General features: G+C 57.6%; 1 protein-coding gene across 1 annotated transcript in view; it reads right to left on the reverse strand.

Moving 5' to 3' along the window:
• The window catches only part of SDK1 (sidekick cell adhesion molecule 1), a 230,773-nt gene that overhangs the window by 53,544 nt on the left and 163,028 nt on the right, over nt 1-14,201 (reverse strand). Inside the window, exons 28-30 of the mRNA XM_032872773.1 lie at nt 9,748-9,883; nt 8,267-8,326; nt 6,227-6,328 (exon numbers count right to left, since the gene is read on the reverse strand). Coding sequence (XP_032728664.1) covers nt 6,227-6,328; nt 8,267-8,326; nt 9,748-9,883 — 298 coding nt within the window. The remainder of the gene's footprint in view (nt 1-6,226; nt 6,329-8,266; nt 8,327-9,747; nt 9,884-14,201) is intronic.

Below are 14,201 nucleotides of genomic sequence, written 5' to 3' on the forward strand. Positions count from 1 at the left end.
GGATTGCCTATTCCCCTGCGTGGCGATCTCTGTGATGGAGGCTTTTCAGGGCAGAGAGTCAAAGGGTGAGACCGACCCTGTGTTTCCACCTCTGGAGCAAGACGGCTACCCCAAGAGGCCCCTGCGCACGCACCCCTCCCCTCCATGGCAGTCTGCCTTTCCCCAGGCGCCCATGGCTCTCCCAGCTGGTCACACGTGGGCCACGCATTGACCCCGACTCTGCGGGCTATGCAGCATGCCCCTCATCCTGGAGCCAGCCTGCAGCGTCTGGGCCCCCGGCCAGGCTCTGAACATCAGGTGTGTCCAGGCCAGCAGCTCAGGCCCAGGCCGAGCACTTGGCCTCTTTGGTCACTTCCTGGGCCAAAACTGCTCCTGGCCACCATCACCCTGTCTGGCCGGAGCTTTCTCGGGGTTGACACTGGCTTTCCTCTCCTCTGCCATGACCATCTCGGCTCTGTGGATGGGCTCATCTCTTGGGAGAGGGGGTGAATTCTGCCTTTAAACCTGGACTGAGGCTCAGAGGGGAAGCAGGGCTAGAGGTGGGCAGGGGCTGCTCACCCTGCCTCACCCCTGGAGTGAGGGTGGCATGACTGCTGTCCGTGCATCCCTGGGCCAGGCGCCAGGCCAAGGACCTGTCATTCTTCAGGCTCACTGAATCTTCGTTGTGACCTCTGACAGAGGTGCCTGGGCCTGTTGCTTCAGGAAATCCAATCTCAATTCACAGGGCCTCTACAACACCCCTGTCTTCCCAAATAAGACCACTCGGTACGAGCCCTCCCACTCCAGGGGCCTTGGCCTGCACAGTAGAGCTGGGGAGCTGCAGGGTCCTGATGGGGCAGCTGGGATGGAGTCGATGGGGCGAGGGGTCCTTGCTCCGTGAGAACGGGGGCTGTTACCCCCTTCCCTGGCAGCAGGGGTTGTACGTGTGTGTGTGTGTGTGGTCTCTGCTTCTACAGCCCCCACCATCAGAGCAGGAAACAGGTGCTCTGCCTTCAGTGGTCCCCACAAAGCATTCAGGGTGCAATCGATCAATTTTTGACCAAAAAAGAACAAGGCTCAGAACAGAAAGCCCTGGGCTTGGTTTGGGGCCAGTCAGGTCTGCTGTGTTGTTTTGTCAGAAGCCCTTAGGTTTCTGGGGTCCCCAGATGCCTGTCCTTCTTGAATGGGCAGGGCAAACAGGAGCTGGGGCTTCTGAAGCCTCTGTTAGGGCACTTCCTGTGTGTCCCTGGCCCTGGGGATCCCCACCCCCACATGGCACTGCCTGCTGTCATTTGTCTCCGGTGTCCATGCTTCCGAGCAGGGCTGCCGGCTTCCCTCCTTCCTGTCTAATCTGGTCTTGTCCCTCCCCCCCACTCCTTCCCCACAGCATTGCAGGCAAACCATGGAGTCCTAAGGACGGTGGGGTGGATAGCAGGGGCTCTCTGCTCTGTGGAGCACTGAGCACAGACAGACCACAGACCACGAGTGCAGAAAGCTGTGTGTGCAATGTGTTCCGTAAGAGAGGAGGGAACCCCAGCTCTGCCTGGAGAGAGGGAGGAGACGGCTACTTCCTGGAGGCATGGCCCCAAAGCGGGGCTGGAGGAAGCCTGCAGGTCCTCCCAGGACCGGGAGCAAGAGCAGGGACTCTAGACGACACAGCCAGTGTCTGTTCCAGGGGAGAGTGGCCTGGGAGGCCTGGAAACACAGGCAGTAGCTGATGTCATTGTCCCAGGGTAAGAGGGCAGCCTTCGCCAGAAAGTGGGGGCCCATCCTTGAGTAGCATATGTCTTGAAGGTCAGGATGTGGGCTCCTTTTTCTAGCCCTGTAGTACCCGGGACCCCGAGAACACAGAGATGGGCTTGGAGATCTCAGTGGGGAAAACTGGCACAGCAGTTATGTACCATGGCACCCCACACACGGTCTCTCACCCCTCTCTGAAGCAGCTCTGGCCACTGGCACTCTGCCATCCCTGCATGTGGACTGTGGCAGGGAGCACCCATTCCCCTGGGGATCCTTCCTCCTATCTGGCCCAGGGACCCAGGTAGAGATGACATCATCACCTGGCTTTGGGGACCTCAGGCCTCTGGCCACTGCATCTGGTCTGCAGATGGGCATATCACTAAAGGCTGGCTCTTGGGACCGAGTGGGTTTCCTCTGCAGACATCACCGAGGGAAGCTGCCTTCTTGCTGCCACAGCAGGGCCACTGTAACAGGGAGCCTCCCCAAGATAGGAGTAAACTGACAGGACAGTGGAGCCAAGATGGGCCATCAAACCAGCCTGTTAGGGTGCTGGATCCAGCCATGCCTGAAGCCGGACCTTCAACTTTTCTGTTACATGGGTTAATATATGATTCTTTCAGCCTAAGCCTGTTTGGGCTGGGCTTTTATTTCTGGCAAACTGGAGTCCATATTGATGTATTATTTTTACCCATTTGTGATGTCTAGACTCAGAAATCAATCTCAATGAGAAATTTCCTAAAAATTACCTTGTCTTCATGAGGTGAAACAGACTAAAATCCTGTACGTTTGGGCTAGACCCAGAGACCCCCTATTCTAAACACGTTGCTCTGCAGATGAGGCCAAGGGAGTTAAGTAACTCACCCAGAGTCTCAACCATTCATTCACAAATACTGACCCACCCCGTGTGGTCATGTTCTCCACATTCATCCTGTAGGAAGGACAGACGAGTTAGGGACAGAGTCGGCATGAGGCTCCGAGTGTCCTTAGTCCTAGCTCACAGTGCTCCTCTCTACACCGTGATTCCTCAAGTCTGGGGCCCAGAGGGTTCAAGTGACTTGCCCATGGTCACACAGCCAGTAACTGGCAGAGCTGCCTACAAATGGGTGGACTTTATTCCAGAGCAGCCAATGCACGCTGAGAAGACTGCTTCCCTGTTTTTTCTATCCAAACACCAAAGACTCCCTGATTTCATCTGCCAGGGCCTTGGCCCTGGTTCTCCCTGACTCCTGCATCTCAAGGCCTAGAGTCCTGGTCAGTTCCTATTTGCATCTGACATGGGCAGGCAGGTCTCGCCCTTTCTCCCCTGGGGTGCACAGCACACCCTCTCCTGGTGTCCGCCAGGCCGCTCTGCCTCTGTGCTCCGTGTCCTCGGCTGGTCTCTCTGGAAGGCTGTCACCCGCATTATGGTGGAAGGAGTGAGCATACAATTTCCTTCCGTATCCTGCACCCTCCCTCCCTGCCCCCATCCAAGTTTGTGCAGGAGGGAGCATAACTGCAGGGACATGCACATGCGTTCTTCCTGTGTGGTGCTTACGAGAACCCCCTTGCACAAAGCGTACCCAATAGCACTCAGCAGCCTCTCTTGTCCCTGCCCCCACCGCCTGCCTGCCTCCCCAGAGTGTGCTCCTGCACCCTGGCCAGCTGACTCCCTTCCCTGCCCAGGTGCTGTAGGAGGCGTCGATGGTACAATATGTGTGCCTGTGTGAGCAAGGGTACTGGGGTCACAGAAGTCACAGGGCAGATACCACTGTCACGTGTCTCCTTGCTTCAGGAGAAGACATCTCTGATTAGCCCCATCCCCCCACTTACTCCCACCTGCTCTGAGACATGAAGCCCACCCACTTTATCTCAGCCCATCTGGGTGCTTCCCAGTTCCCAGGATTCCCACAGCTGCTCTCCTGCCTCGTCCTCATGGGAGTCTGGGGACCTCTATTTGCAAGGCAGCAAAGGCATTCAGGTCCCCTTTGGTCCTAAGCTCAGGATGGGGAGCACTGTGAGAGGAGTTGTCCTGGTCCCACGGGCAAAGAAGACAGGACCGTCCCATCTGATAATGAAGGTAGAGGTGTCCACACTGCACCGGAGACTCAGGGCACAAAAGGGGAAAGCTGGACCTGTGGCGGGGCGGGGTGGGGGGGGGTCAGAGAGAGCTTTCTGGAGAAGCAGTCCCTGGAGTCAGGTCCTGGGTGGGGGTCGGGGGAAGAGGCAGGGCAAGGAGGCTGAGCGGTGCTTTGTGCACGGAGCCCACAACCACTCAGGAGGCTTGAAGAGCACTTCTCAGCACCTCCGGTGAGTGCCCTCAGCAGCACAGCTGGCTCATCAGAGCATGCGTGTGGGGTCAGACAGCCCTGGAGCCCGGGCTCACCAGGTAGGGCCCCCCGTTTTCCATCTGGGGTCAATGGGGTCCAGGAGGCTGACACCCAAGATATGGGGAGACAGGACAGGGAGCAGGTGGGTGTTGGGACGACGGGTGCTGGGAGGACAGGTGCCCTAGGGAAGGGCTGGAGTGGGGGCCCCTCCAGGAGAGCGGAGGGAGGTGAGAGGCCCCAGGGAGCAGGAGGAGCCCCCACCCCACCACCTCCGTGGCTCCCCCTGCCTGCCTGCCATGGCATTAGCTCGGCACTGCTGGATAATACCATAGAGGCTGTCCTCACAGCACCCGGATGGCGGGGACCAGCCAGGTGTCCCCCTGTGGATGGAGAGAGACAAAACCTGAGTGTGCACATGGCAAAAACGTTCCCCAGCCATGAGACAAGGTGCTGCTGCATCGGGTGAAAGCAGCCCACTCGTGGGCACAGGTGCTATGAGACATTCTGCACAGATTCCTAGACGGGAACCTCCAGGCCACTGGCTGGCTGGGAAGCGGGACAGGGGAGGAGGGACAGCTGGATGGCAGGGGCTTCTCTCCAGGAAGTGGGGCTCTGTCCCTGCAGGGGTGACGGCGCTCCCACAGCCGTGCACAGGTTGTGAGCTCCATGCCGCACCCTCTGCTTCAGGGTCAGGGGGACGGCTGACTTCACACTGCTCACGGTTTGCCCTGTTGCTTGCTAACCCGCCAGCTTGGCACGGAGCACGGAGCAGAGCACGGAGCGGAGCGTAGAGGAGAGCGTGGAGCACGGCATGGAGCATGGCACAGGGCATGGCTCAGAGCACAGAGGAGAGCACAGAGTGGAGGATGGCATGGAGCACGGAGGAGAGCACAGAGCAGAGGATGGAGTGGAGCGTGGCATGGAGCACAGAGCCAGACTTCAGGCCCATGGCGACCTGGCCGGTGCACACGATCCCCCATGCCTGCCTGCCTCCCTCCCTGGCTCTAGTCTTCTAGGAGCGTCTGCCTGGGCCCCTGTGACTCAGGCTCTGCCTCCAGTGCCCCGGGCCCCTGATGCAGGCCGCCAATGGGCTGCCAGGCGCTGCGGCTCCAGCTGGCCAGCAGACCCCTGTGCTGACCAGCGTGGGCCCAGGTGCCAGAGAGGACTGGAGTGCCTGCCTTCTAGATGGCACTGGCCACGTCCTGTCCCCTCCCTGCCTGTGCTCCTGCCTGGCCTCAGCCTGGGGAGGGAGGCTCCTCTGAGGGGAGGCGCATCTGCCCAGAACACTGGCTGCCCAGCCCCCACCTCGCCACCCCATTTAACCCCTCGGGGCAGACGTACAGAGCCACCAGCACAGCCCACGTTCCAGGCATCACTTGGTGCAAATGTTGCTTGACCGTTCCAGAAAAGTCCTGCTCAGTTAGTCCCCCACTGCTGTCATTTGGTTTCTAACAGTAACCTCTCCAAATGTCGAAAGGTCACCTGACAGGTTTCTGCGGGCTGGCCCAGCGGCCCAACCGCCGTCTCCTGCAAGCCTGGGGCTCTGATCTCAGAGGGAATTCCCGTGGTTCCTGGCCTGAAGCACGATGCTTTCACTGCCCCAGCTGACCTGAACAGGAGCCCCGGCAGAGCAGGGGAGAGTGGGCAGCGCCCTTGGGTCAGATGGGAGCCCAGTCTGCTCTCAACATGACATGACGTCTCTCTGAAGCCTCCACACAAGGGACAGCCCTGGAAACAAACTCAGGGGCCACGTCTTATCTAACAGGGATACAAACAATGATCCATGTGATTTTCCCACACAGGAGACCAGGCGGTTACTGGGGGGTCAGGCCGATGTGTGCCAAGCCGACACTGGGGCCCCACCAGGAACTGTGGGACTCTGAGCACAAACGTCCCGGCAGAGGCCAAGGTCCCCACGCACCCGGATTCCCATAGAGGCAGCAGCCTCCCCACGGAGCACATGCTGGGAAGCACAAGGAGGGCTCTGGAGATAAAATCAATCCCTGAGTCTGAAAACAAGACTGCATGGGTCTCTCCAGCCACCAGGTCAGCCCAGCCCTCAGCAGATCCGTCTTTCCCAGGAGAGAACCTGGAACCTCCCGAAGGCACAGGTGGTACCAGGCTCCTCAACGTGGGCACGCTGCCGGCCCCTGAGGGCGCCATGCCATGCTTCCCGGAGGGCAGTGGTGCCCCGAGCTTACCAGCCTCGCCGACGAACACCTCCACAGGCGCGCTGGCTGGGCTCTCGCCGATGATGTTGTAGGCCGTCAGGATGACCTCATAGCGCCGGTACCTCTTCAGACCTACAGGAGGAAGGAGACGGGTCAGTTGGCCTGGGACCACCTCTCTGCCTTGGAGCAACACCACAGGGCCACGGGGCAGAGTGGGGGCATCCCCCGAGGGTCTGTGGAGTGGCCTTCTTCTCCTTCCCTGGCCCAGATGAGCAGCTACTGTGTGCGGCTGCAGGCCTCCTTCCAGAGGGAAGAGTAGAGGCGGCAGGATGTCATATAGGCCAGCCTGTGGCCCAGAATCTCTCCATAAGAACGGACAAGGAAGACCCTGGTGTTTAAGGAGGAAATGCACTGGCAACACAAAGCCCTCTGAGTTTTTAACCACCACGTCCCGGGAAGACAAGGACACGTGAAACCACATATATAGTGTTCCACAGGCCGAGCTGAGTGAGGGCGGAAGTAGCTGACCTGTCAATGAGAACACTCTGGAAGGTTCTCCTGTTAGTTAATACCGCTTCATCGTTGCTGGGATTTCCTGAGGCCCTATGTGCGGGTCTGACCCCTGGGTGAATGGTGACTTAGCTCAGGCTTCAGATCTCCCCTCTTGGGGTCCGCAGAGGTTCAGTGAATCAGAACACCAAGGTTCCTGCCCCTGCCGGCTTCAGGGCCATGCAGGGACCCACCCTTTCCTGCTCTCAGCCTGGCTGCAGCTGTGCTGCCTTCTGTGGCTCATGCACTGTCCTGGCCTGTTTGCCCCACCCCCATGCCTGGGGACCATGTGTATCCTCAGCATCAGTGGAGACAAGCCAGGGTGGACATGGGCACGGTCACAGTCGGGGCCCCTCTCCTTCATAACCTGGACCTGGACTGCAAAGCCTGGAGGCCCAGCCTGGGAAGCCTTGTCTCTGGGACCTGGGCTGCACCAAACTCCCTAAGCTGCTCCTCAGCCCGGTGTCATGGGAGACGAGGCACTGGGTGGAGGGGTGGTGGCTGGGTAGGGATGCGGGGCAGACCGCAGACCGTAGAGTCGTTTTTAGGGGAGCAGAGTGGAGGAGAAAATGGCATGCCTGAGTCTCCCCGCCCCGACTCCCACCCCGGCCATGAGGGCGGGGCCAGCTGCCCAGGCGCTGCCTGCGATGCGGGGGGTGGTGCTCACACACTTTAGGGCCTCGGGAAGGGCTGGCCCCTTCTACTCCCCCCTCGTTTATCCACGTGCCAGTCCAGGGAAGCTCCCGGCACAGGGGGGAGTCACACTGTGGGGCCCCTTCGCCCTGCCTCCGGACCATGCAACCCTGTGAGGGCCAGGAGCGTGAGAGCGAGCATGGTGGCAGCCAGAGGGAAGGGGTGATGGACAGGCAGCCAAACCTGGTGAGTGCACGCAGGGGGGCACTACTCAGTCTTGAAGACATGGGGCGTCCCAACTGTGCCTCAGCAGGGCTGAAGCTGGAAGGGGAAGAAGCCAGACAGCAGGGCAAGCACTGCTGCAGTCCTGGACTCCGACACAGAGACAGAAAGGACAGGGTGGGCGCCGGGGGCCAGGCGGGGAGGGGTGGGTGTTTCATGGGGACGGAGGCTCGGTCCAGGGAGAGAGATAGGCCCTGGAGGCGGGCGGGGATAGCTGCACAGCAGTGTGAACATGCTTAATGCTACCGAACTGCACGTTCAGAAATGGTTACGATGGTACATTTTGCACATATTTTACTGCAATTAAATAAAGAGTAAAAGGAAAAGGTCAAAGGGAAGCAGAAAGGAGCTCTGGCTCCCTCTGACTCCCCCAGACTCGAAGACCAGCTGTCAAATGCCTTCCCAGTTTCTGCTTCTGGAAGTGTCCTTTCCCGTCTCCCCGATGGTTTTGGTGTGTTGAGATGCAGCGCTGGAGAGGGGGAATTCCAGAAACTAGAGCCATCAATTCTGGCTGCTTCTCACTTGGTCCACTGAGAGGCCAATTGGCACTGGCCCCGGCCTGCCCCGCGGTCACGGCGCCTCCTGCTGAAGGCGGCGTGCACTTACGTGTTAATTCATACGTCGTTAATGTGGAGCTGCTGTTCACGGTCTTGAAGCTGCTTTGGGCTATTAGGGGTAAGCAAAGCAGAAAGGCAGTTAGCCGGCAGGGAACAGTTACTGCAAATGATGTCTGCAGACACGGTGGGCGGGCTGGTACTGCGCTCGGAAGCCGCTGCCCGTCCACACTGCCGCCTCCACACTCCCCATTAGCAACCTGGGGGTCCCCGCCTGGCTTCCTGAGATAGCCAGGGCACCTGGCCCACGACAGGGATCAGATGAGTCTCCGGCATGACAGTGCAAACACCACTCAAGGAGCCAGGAAATGGGTTTCTCCCAGGGCGGCAACTTTTCCAGACACCCTGCGGCAGGCACGGGTGTCTCTGCTCAGGTGAGAGCCCTGCTTGGACGGGAACGAGCAAGCCACAGACTGTGAGCACCTGCGCAGGCAAATGGACCCAACCGCATCCTGGTTCTTTTATTTTGTGGTTTTGATTTTGCTACAAAGCCCAAGAAGATATTATTTGGCCACCGGCAAGGGATGCCTGTGGGGCGGGGATGTGGGAGTGTGACCAAGATCACGGGAGGCAAATGAGCCACTGGTTCCAGTCAGCACACTTCTGGGATCAGCCAGGCGCAGCCGCTGCCCGTCTGCTGCCCCATGACCCGCAGGCCCAAGGCACAGCCTGCGCTGTGGTGGGAGGTGGACAGAGCAGGGATGCAGTCCCGGAGTCGCACATTCTGATGTGACACAAGGATGTCACACGGCAAGAAGAATCTTCTGTGACACTGTTTGGGGGATGCCCTCTGACCCCTTTCTGAGACAGGAAGATGCCCTTTCCCGAAGTTCTAGAAGCTGTCTCAACTGCTATTGGATCCAAGCCAGGGGAGCAGGTGGATTGGCTCAGGGAGAGAGGGCTGTGCACACCATGAGGCTGGGGGCCCCCCGAATGGACCTCATCAGAGCAGTAGGCTATGACCAGCCTCTGTTGGCCCCAGATGGGGCAGTGACATGGTGTCCTGGGAAGGCCTTCCCTCCCTAACATACCCCACCAGCCTCACGCGGGCAGGTGCTCCTGGCTGGCCCACCGGAAGGCCCCATCCAGGAGCCCCTTGGCTCTTCCCACCTCCTAAGCATTTACCTTTGCCAGGCCCCTGTGAGTCGTACCTGTCCTTGTGTCCTCGGTGAAATCTCTTTTCCCTGACAATCTACCTCAAATGGTTCGTCCCCCGGGAATCCTCCCCTGATCTCCACACTGGGAGTAAGCCCCCAAGGCCCAGGGGCTCTCTGTGGGCCAACCCTCTCTGTGCACACCTGGGCTGCCACAGACCTGTCCACCCCAGTGGCCATGCCCCCTGGAGGAGAGTCGCATCTCCCCTGGCCTTCCAGGGCATTTCCCACCATGCCTTACATAGAGCTAACATGCACAAGGGTCCCTCTCCTGGGTGCATGGTGTGGCACCTGTGCTGGGACGGGGTAGGCATCTCACCTGCAAGCTCGGCCCGTAAAGCTGAAGGGGTTTTGAGCGTCTTGGACACGGTGGTTGAGGATGCCTCGGACTCCAGCTCCCGGTAGTAGATCCGGTAACCCTGAAGAAGGCCGTTCAGGCTCTCATCCCTTGGAGGCTGCAAATATAGCACGATCAGCATCCTGGCAGGGCCTAGCAGCCCCGCTTCAAGCTGAGTCAGCCAGCTGCACTGGAGAAGTCTCTAAATCAAACAGGTTGTCCTTGATTGCTTATGCACAAAAAGGCAGGTGCCACATTCATGAAGAAGGGCACAGGGGACCCCCAGGTAGAGGATCGGGCTCTGAGAGCCCGGGTTTCCTGGTGCCGGGACATGGGCACTGAGCATCTTACCCCATGTGCAGTCCATACTTGTAGGAGCCCCAGGCTAAGGCAGGGGACTCCATCCCAGGTTGCAGGTGGGCGGAGAAGCTGCCCGTTGCCTGGTGAAGCCAGAACTCTGAGGAGTTATGCATGTGGGCTGGTTCTGCATCACCCACCAGCTGGCCCCATCCTCTCCCTGACGGCCACCCAGGCTCATGGCAGATTCACAGGGGGGCCCAGTGACTGCTTCGCATGCCAGGTCACCCCCACTCTTGCACGGACTCAGACCTAAGCCAGAACCCCCGCGGTCCCTCCCATGACAGCTGGTGTACAAAGGGCCTGGGGTAGGGTAGGTAGGGTAGGTGCTCATTCAATGTTTGGACACCCTGTGGACTGTGAATGGCAGGAGACAGGTCCTGAGGCTCAGAATTTAACCCACACCGGGTTGCGCGCCAATGTGCACGGAGGTGTCCAGCCCACATTCTCCCTCCCATCAGTTCCTATTGATTAACGAATCTTGGGAGGGCTGCAGTAGCCAGAGAGCTGGCCTGGGGGGCCAGGGGCTCTGGGTCCCGTGTGTCCTCTGGAACACTCAGCAAATAAGGACAAGAACCATCCAAGCTGTGACGAGACAGATGGGCAAAGGGCATGCCCAGGACCCCTGGCTACAGCAGAGTCGTGACGCCTGTCCAGGGGTAGGGATGGACGTCGAATTCCCCATGACACCCACACGGCTGCTGTGTATGGGGGTGTCACCAGCACCTTCGTAAACGCTGTCCTTGTCCCACAGTAGAGGCCACAGCTTTGTTGTAGGAAAACCCCTTGGTGGTGGGTTCAGCTGTGCCCTCCATGAAGATACGCAGGTGTCCTACCCCTGGTAGGGTAGGTGGCGGCCACCTTACATGGACACAGGGTTTTCAGACCTTGCAGTTATGAGGAGGTCACACTGCAGTAGGGAGGGCTCTCATCCAATGACTGGTTGCTTTTTCGGAGGGTAATTTGGTTTTACTTATCAAGATTTTCAATGCACTTGCCTTTTAATCCAGCAACTACACGTCTAGAAATCGACCCGCCATAAATGTTTGCATATAGAGTCCTGAGTCCTGCAAATATAAGCTAAACCTCCCAACCCCCGCCAAACCCCAAAGCAAAGTATCTACGGGTCTTTTCAATGACACCCAAAGAAAACAGGACTACCTCCAAGCCTGAAGGTCACGAACAGCACAGCTGCTTGCAAATGTAATGGCAAACTTTGGACGGATGAACACAAGCAAGGTATCATAATCGCTAATTCACACGGGGAGCCTGTGTTCCACATTATCAGTTGCTGAACATGAAGACAGAGCATATTTGGAGAAGCAATTTAGGGTCTAGCCATCATTTGACAAATACCGAGGCAATGAGAAGATCCGAAGGTCCTTGGGAGAGCCCCTTGGGCACAGCCCTGGGAGAGCTTCATGGGAGCTGGAAGCAGAGACGGGCAATATGCTGCAATACCGTGACTTAGGAGAAGAGTATCTATTTTGTCATTCAGATGAGACAAATATGTTCCTCATACACGTGTCTTTGTCCAGAGTGACAAAGCTGTCACTTGTTATGTGAATGAGAATATGGGCTGGTCACCAGGAGAACCAACCTTGTGATCAGAGGGTTGGGACTTTCAGTCCCATCCCTGACTTCTGGGGACAGGAGAGGGGCTGGAGTGTCAATCAATGGCCAATGGTCGGTGCTTTCATCAGTCAAGCCTGTGCAATGAAGCATCCAGGACAGCCCTAGAGGATGGGGTTCGGAGAGCTCCTGAGTCGGTGAACATGCAGAGATCCGGGGTGGAGGGCATGGAAGCTCTGTGCCCCTCCCCCAGACCCTGTCTGGTACATATCTTCCATCTGGAAGAGGCAACAGGCAGCAAACACCCCACGCAGGGTGTGTGTGTCCACGCACATCCTGGGGCTGGAGGATGGAGGGGAAGGGCCGAGGTCATAGATCCAGGGCTCATGGACACTTCTGATGAAAGAGGAGAGGGTGCTTTCAAGGCACAAGGAGAAGAGGCCACATCCGCATCTGACAGGCACAGCTGCTACCCGTGACACAGTGGGACCACCCTGATGCTGCTCTCTGGGCTCGGGGAGGGGCACGGGTGGCCACATAGCTTGGGGGTGGCCTCGTGAAGTCGGCGGTAGGTCATGGGCACAGGAAGGGTAGGCTCCATGGCAACTCTGGGGCCTGCCAACATGGGATTTGGAATTGGGTTTAACCACACCTTCTATTTCTAGAGTTCGGAGAAAACACATCTGTCATTCGTGAAAGACTCTGGACCCCCTGGAAGGTATCAGTAGGGCAGCTCCGTGTGACACATGGAGAGTTCTAGAAGCCATGGGCCATGTTCAGGCTCTGGATTTGAGTCCTGGTTCCTTGCAGTGTGGGCTTGAGCTGGTGGCTCACCCACATAGCGGGTGGAAATCTCGCCCAATGTGGTCTAGTGCCTCCTGTGACTCTGGACAGAAGGTTCCCTTTCAGCCACAGACCTGCACTACAGCCCTCGGTCCTGACCACACTACGCCTGCCGTTCCTGCCTCCACACTGACTGGTTGTAAGTCCAGGGCTATATCTTTTCGTTGCTGTTTCTCTGCAGCACCCGTGACAAGCTTTGGTCATGGCGGGTACTCACTTAGGGCTTGTGGTTGTGAGCTAGATTTGCTGACATCCAAGATCACCCCATCTCAGGTTGGTTTCATCCTGGACTGGCCCTCTGTCCGGGAGATGCTGTAGCACAGGAAGCCTTAGAAAACCTGGTTCCACCGTGCCTTCCCTTGACGCCTGGTGCTGAGTCCCAGGGGCTGTCAGACCTCTAAGCCTTTGCCCAGCTGTGGGTGATGCCCAGATGCCCATCTCTGCCATTTACCTGGGAGCATGGATGGGGGGGGGGGCGTTCATCTTGCAAAACACAGTCAGAAACCCCCTCCCAGCTCCTCCTCCACTGTCTTCCCAGTAACACGTCCTAGGGCTCTGCCCAGTGAACAGAAGCTCTGCAAGGCCTGGAGTCTGGCTTGTCCCCCTCTGGGTGCTCAGACCCTACACAGGAGCTGGTCCTCTGCAGGGGATGGAGCCCATGTGAGAGAAGGAACAAACCCCAATCATGTCTTGAAGAGCCCCGTGGCCCTCTCCTCTCTTTCTGGGTGGCGGTCATGCTCCTCTGTGGAAGGCGCCTGTCACAGCCCTGAGTTCACGCTCTGCTGGGGCCAATGTGCATGATGTGATCTATTGCTAAGAAGTTTTTAGTTTTTTGTTGTTGTTGTTGTTTTGCTAAAAAAAAATGGCCTGAAAATCCACTTAGGGAAGTCTCTAGCTACCCCAGGGGAACCTCCACTTGAGTGACAGACTGTATGAGCCACTGGAAGTTTCTGAGCAGCCAGCTTCAATGTTGTGAGCAACTCAGAAAGGCCGGTGTCCATTATGAGTGGCACTCGGTGTGAACACAGTGCCGCCACTGTCTAGAACACACGCTCAAATCCTCAGATTTCAAATTGCGCTGGACCCCATGAAAGGCAGGGATTGATTATCCTACCAGGAAAAATCAAACCTGACAAGTTTCTACAGAGAAGACGTTTAAGTGGGTCAGCAGCCTTGAAATTACAGGCGGTGTTCGCATTTTTAAACAAATTACTGGAAAAAAAAGGGGTTTACAGGTGAAACATTTCATTTGGAATGCAAATCTATATTTAAACATAGTCTCTTTGTTCTGTTCATGCTGATTTAGTAAATTACTCATAATTTTAATTATACTTCAACTGCCTGGCAGTTGACAAGCATTTATTTCTACAATACATCATATTGACCACCTCCTGCTCTGGGCTCCTTGCAATTAGTTTGTTCTGCTGGGCTCTGAACGGGGACAGCTGATGGACACGCATGCCAAGTTCCTTTGGTACAGCTCTCCGCCATTCACAGAGCTGTCCAACCACAACTATGGGGCTCGGAGCCCCCTGTGCGCATGGGGGCCGGGACGGCGGGGGATGACAGCCACCGTGTGGAGGTGATGGTCCATCCCAAGCCTCCAGGCTGCTTTTATAGGAAAGGACCTTACCTAGTTACCGGCCAGCCAATTGCCACATGTA

The sequence above is a fragment of the Lontra canadensis genome, unplaced genomic scaffold (assembly GCF_010015895.1).
Source record: "Lontra canadensis isolate GAN:19392208 unplaced genomic scaffold, GSC_riverotter_1.0 scaffold45, whole genome shotgun sequence".
In the NCBI taxonomy this organism is placed as follows: domain Eukaryota; kingdom Metazoa; phylum Chordata; class Mammalia; order Carnivora; family Mustelidae; genus Lontra; species Lontra canadensis.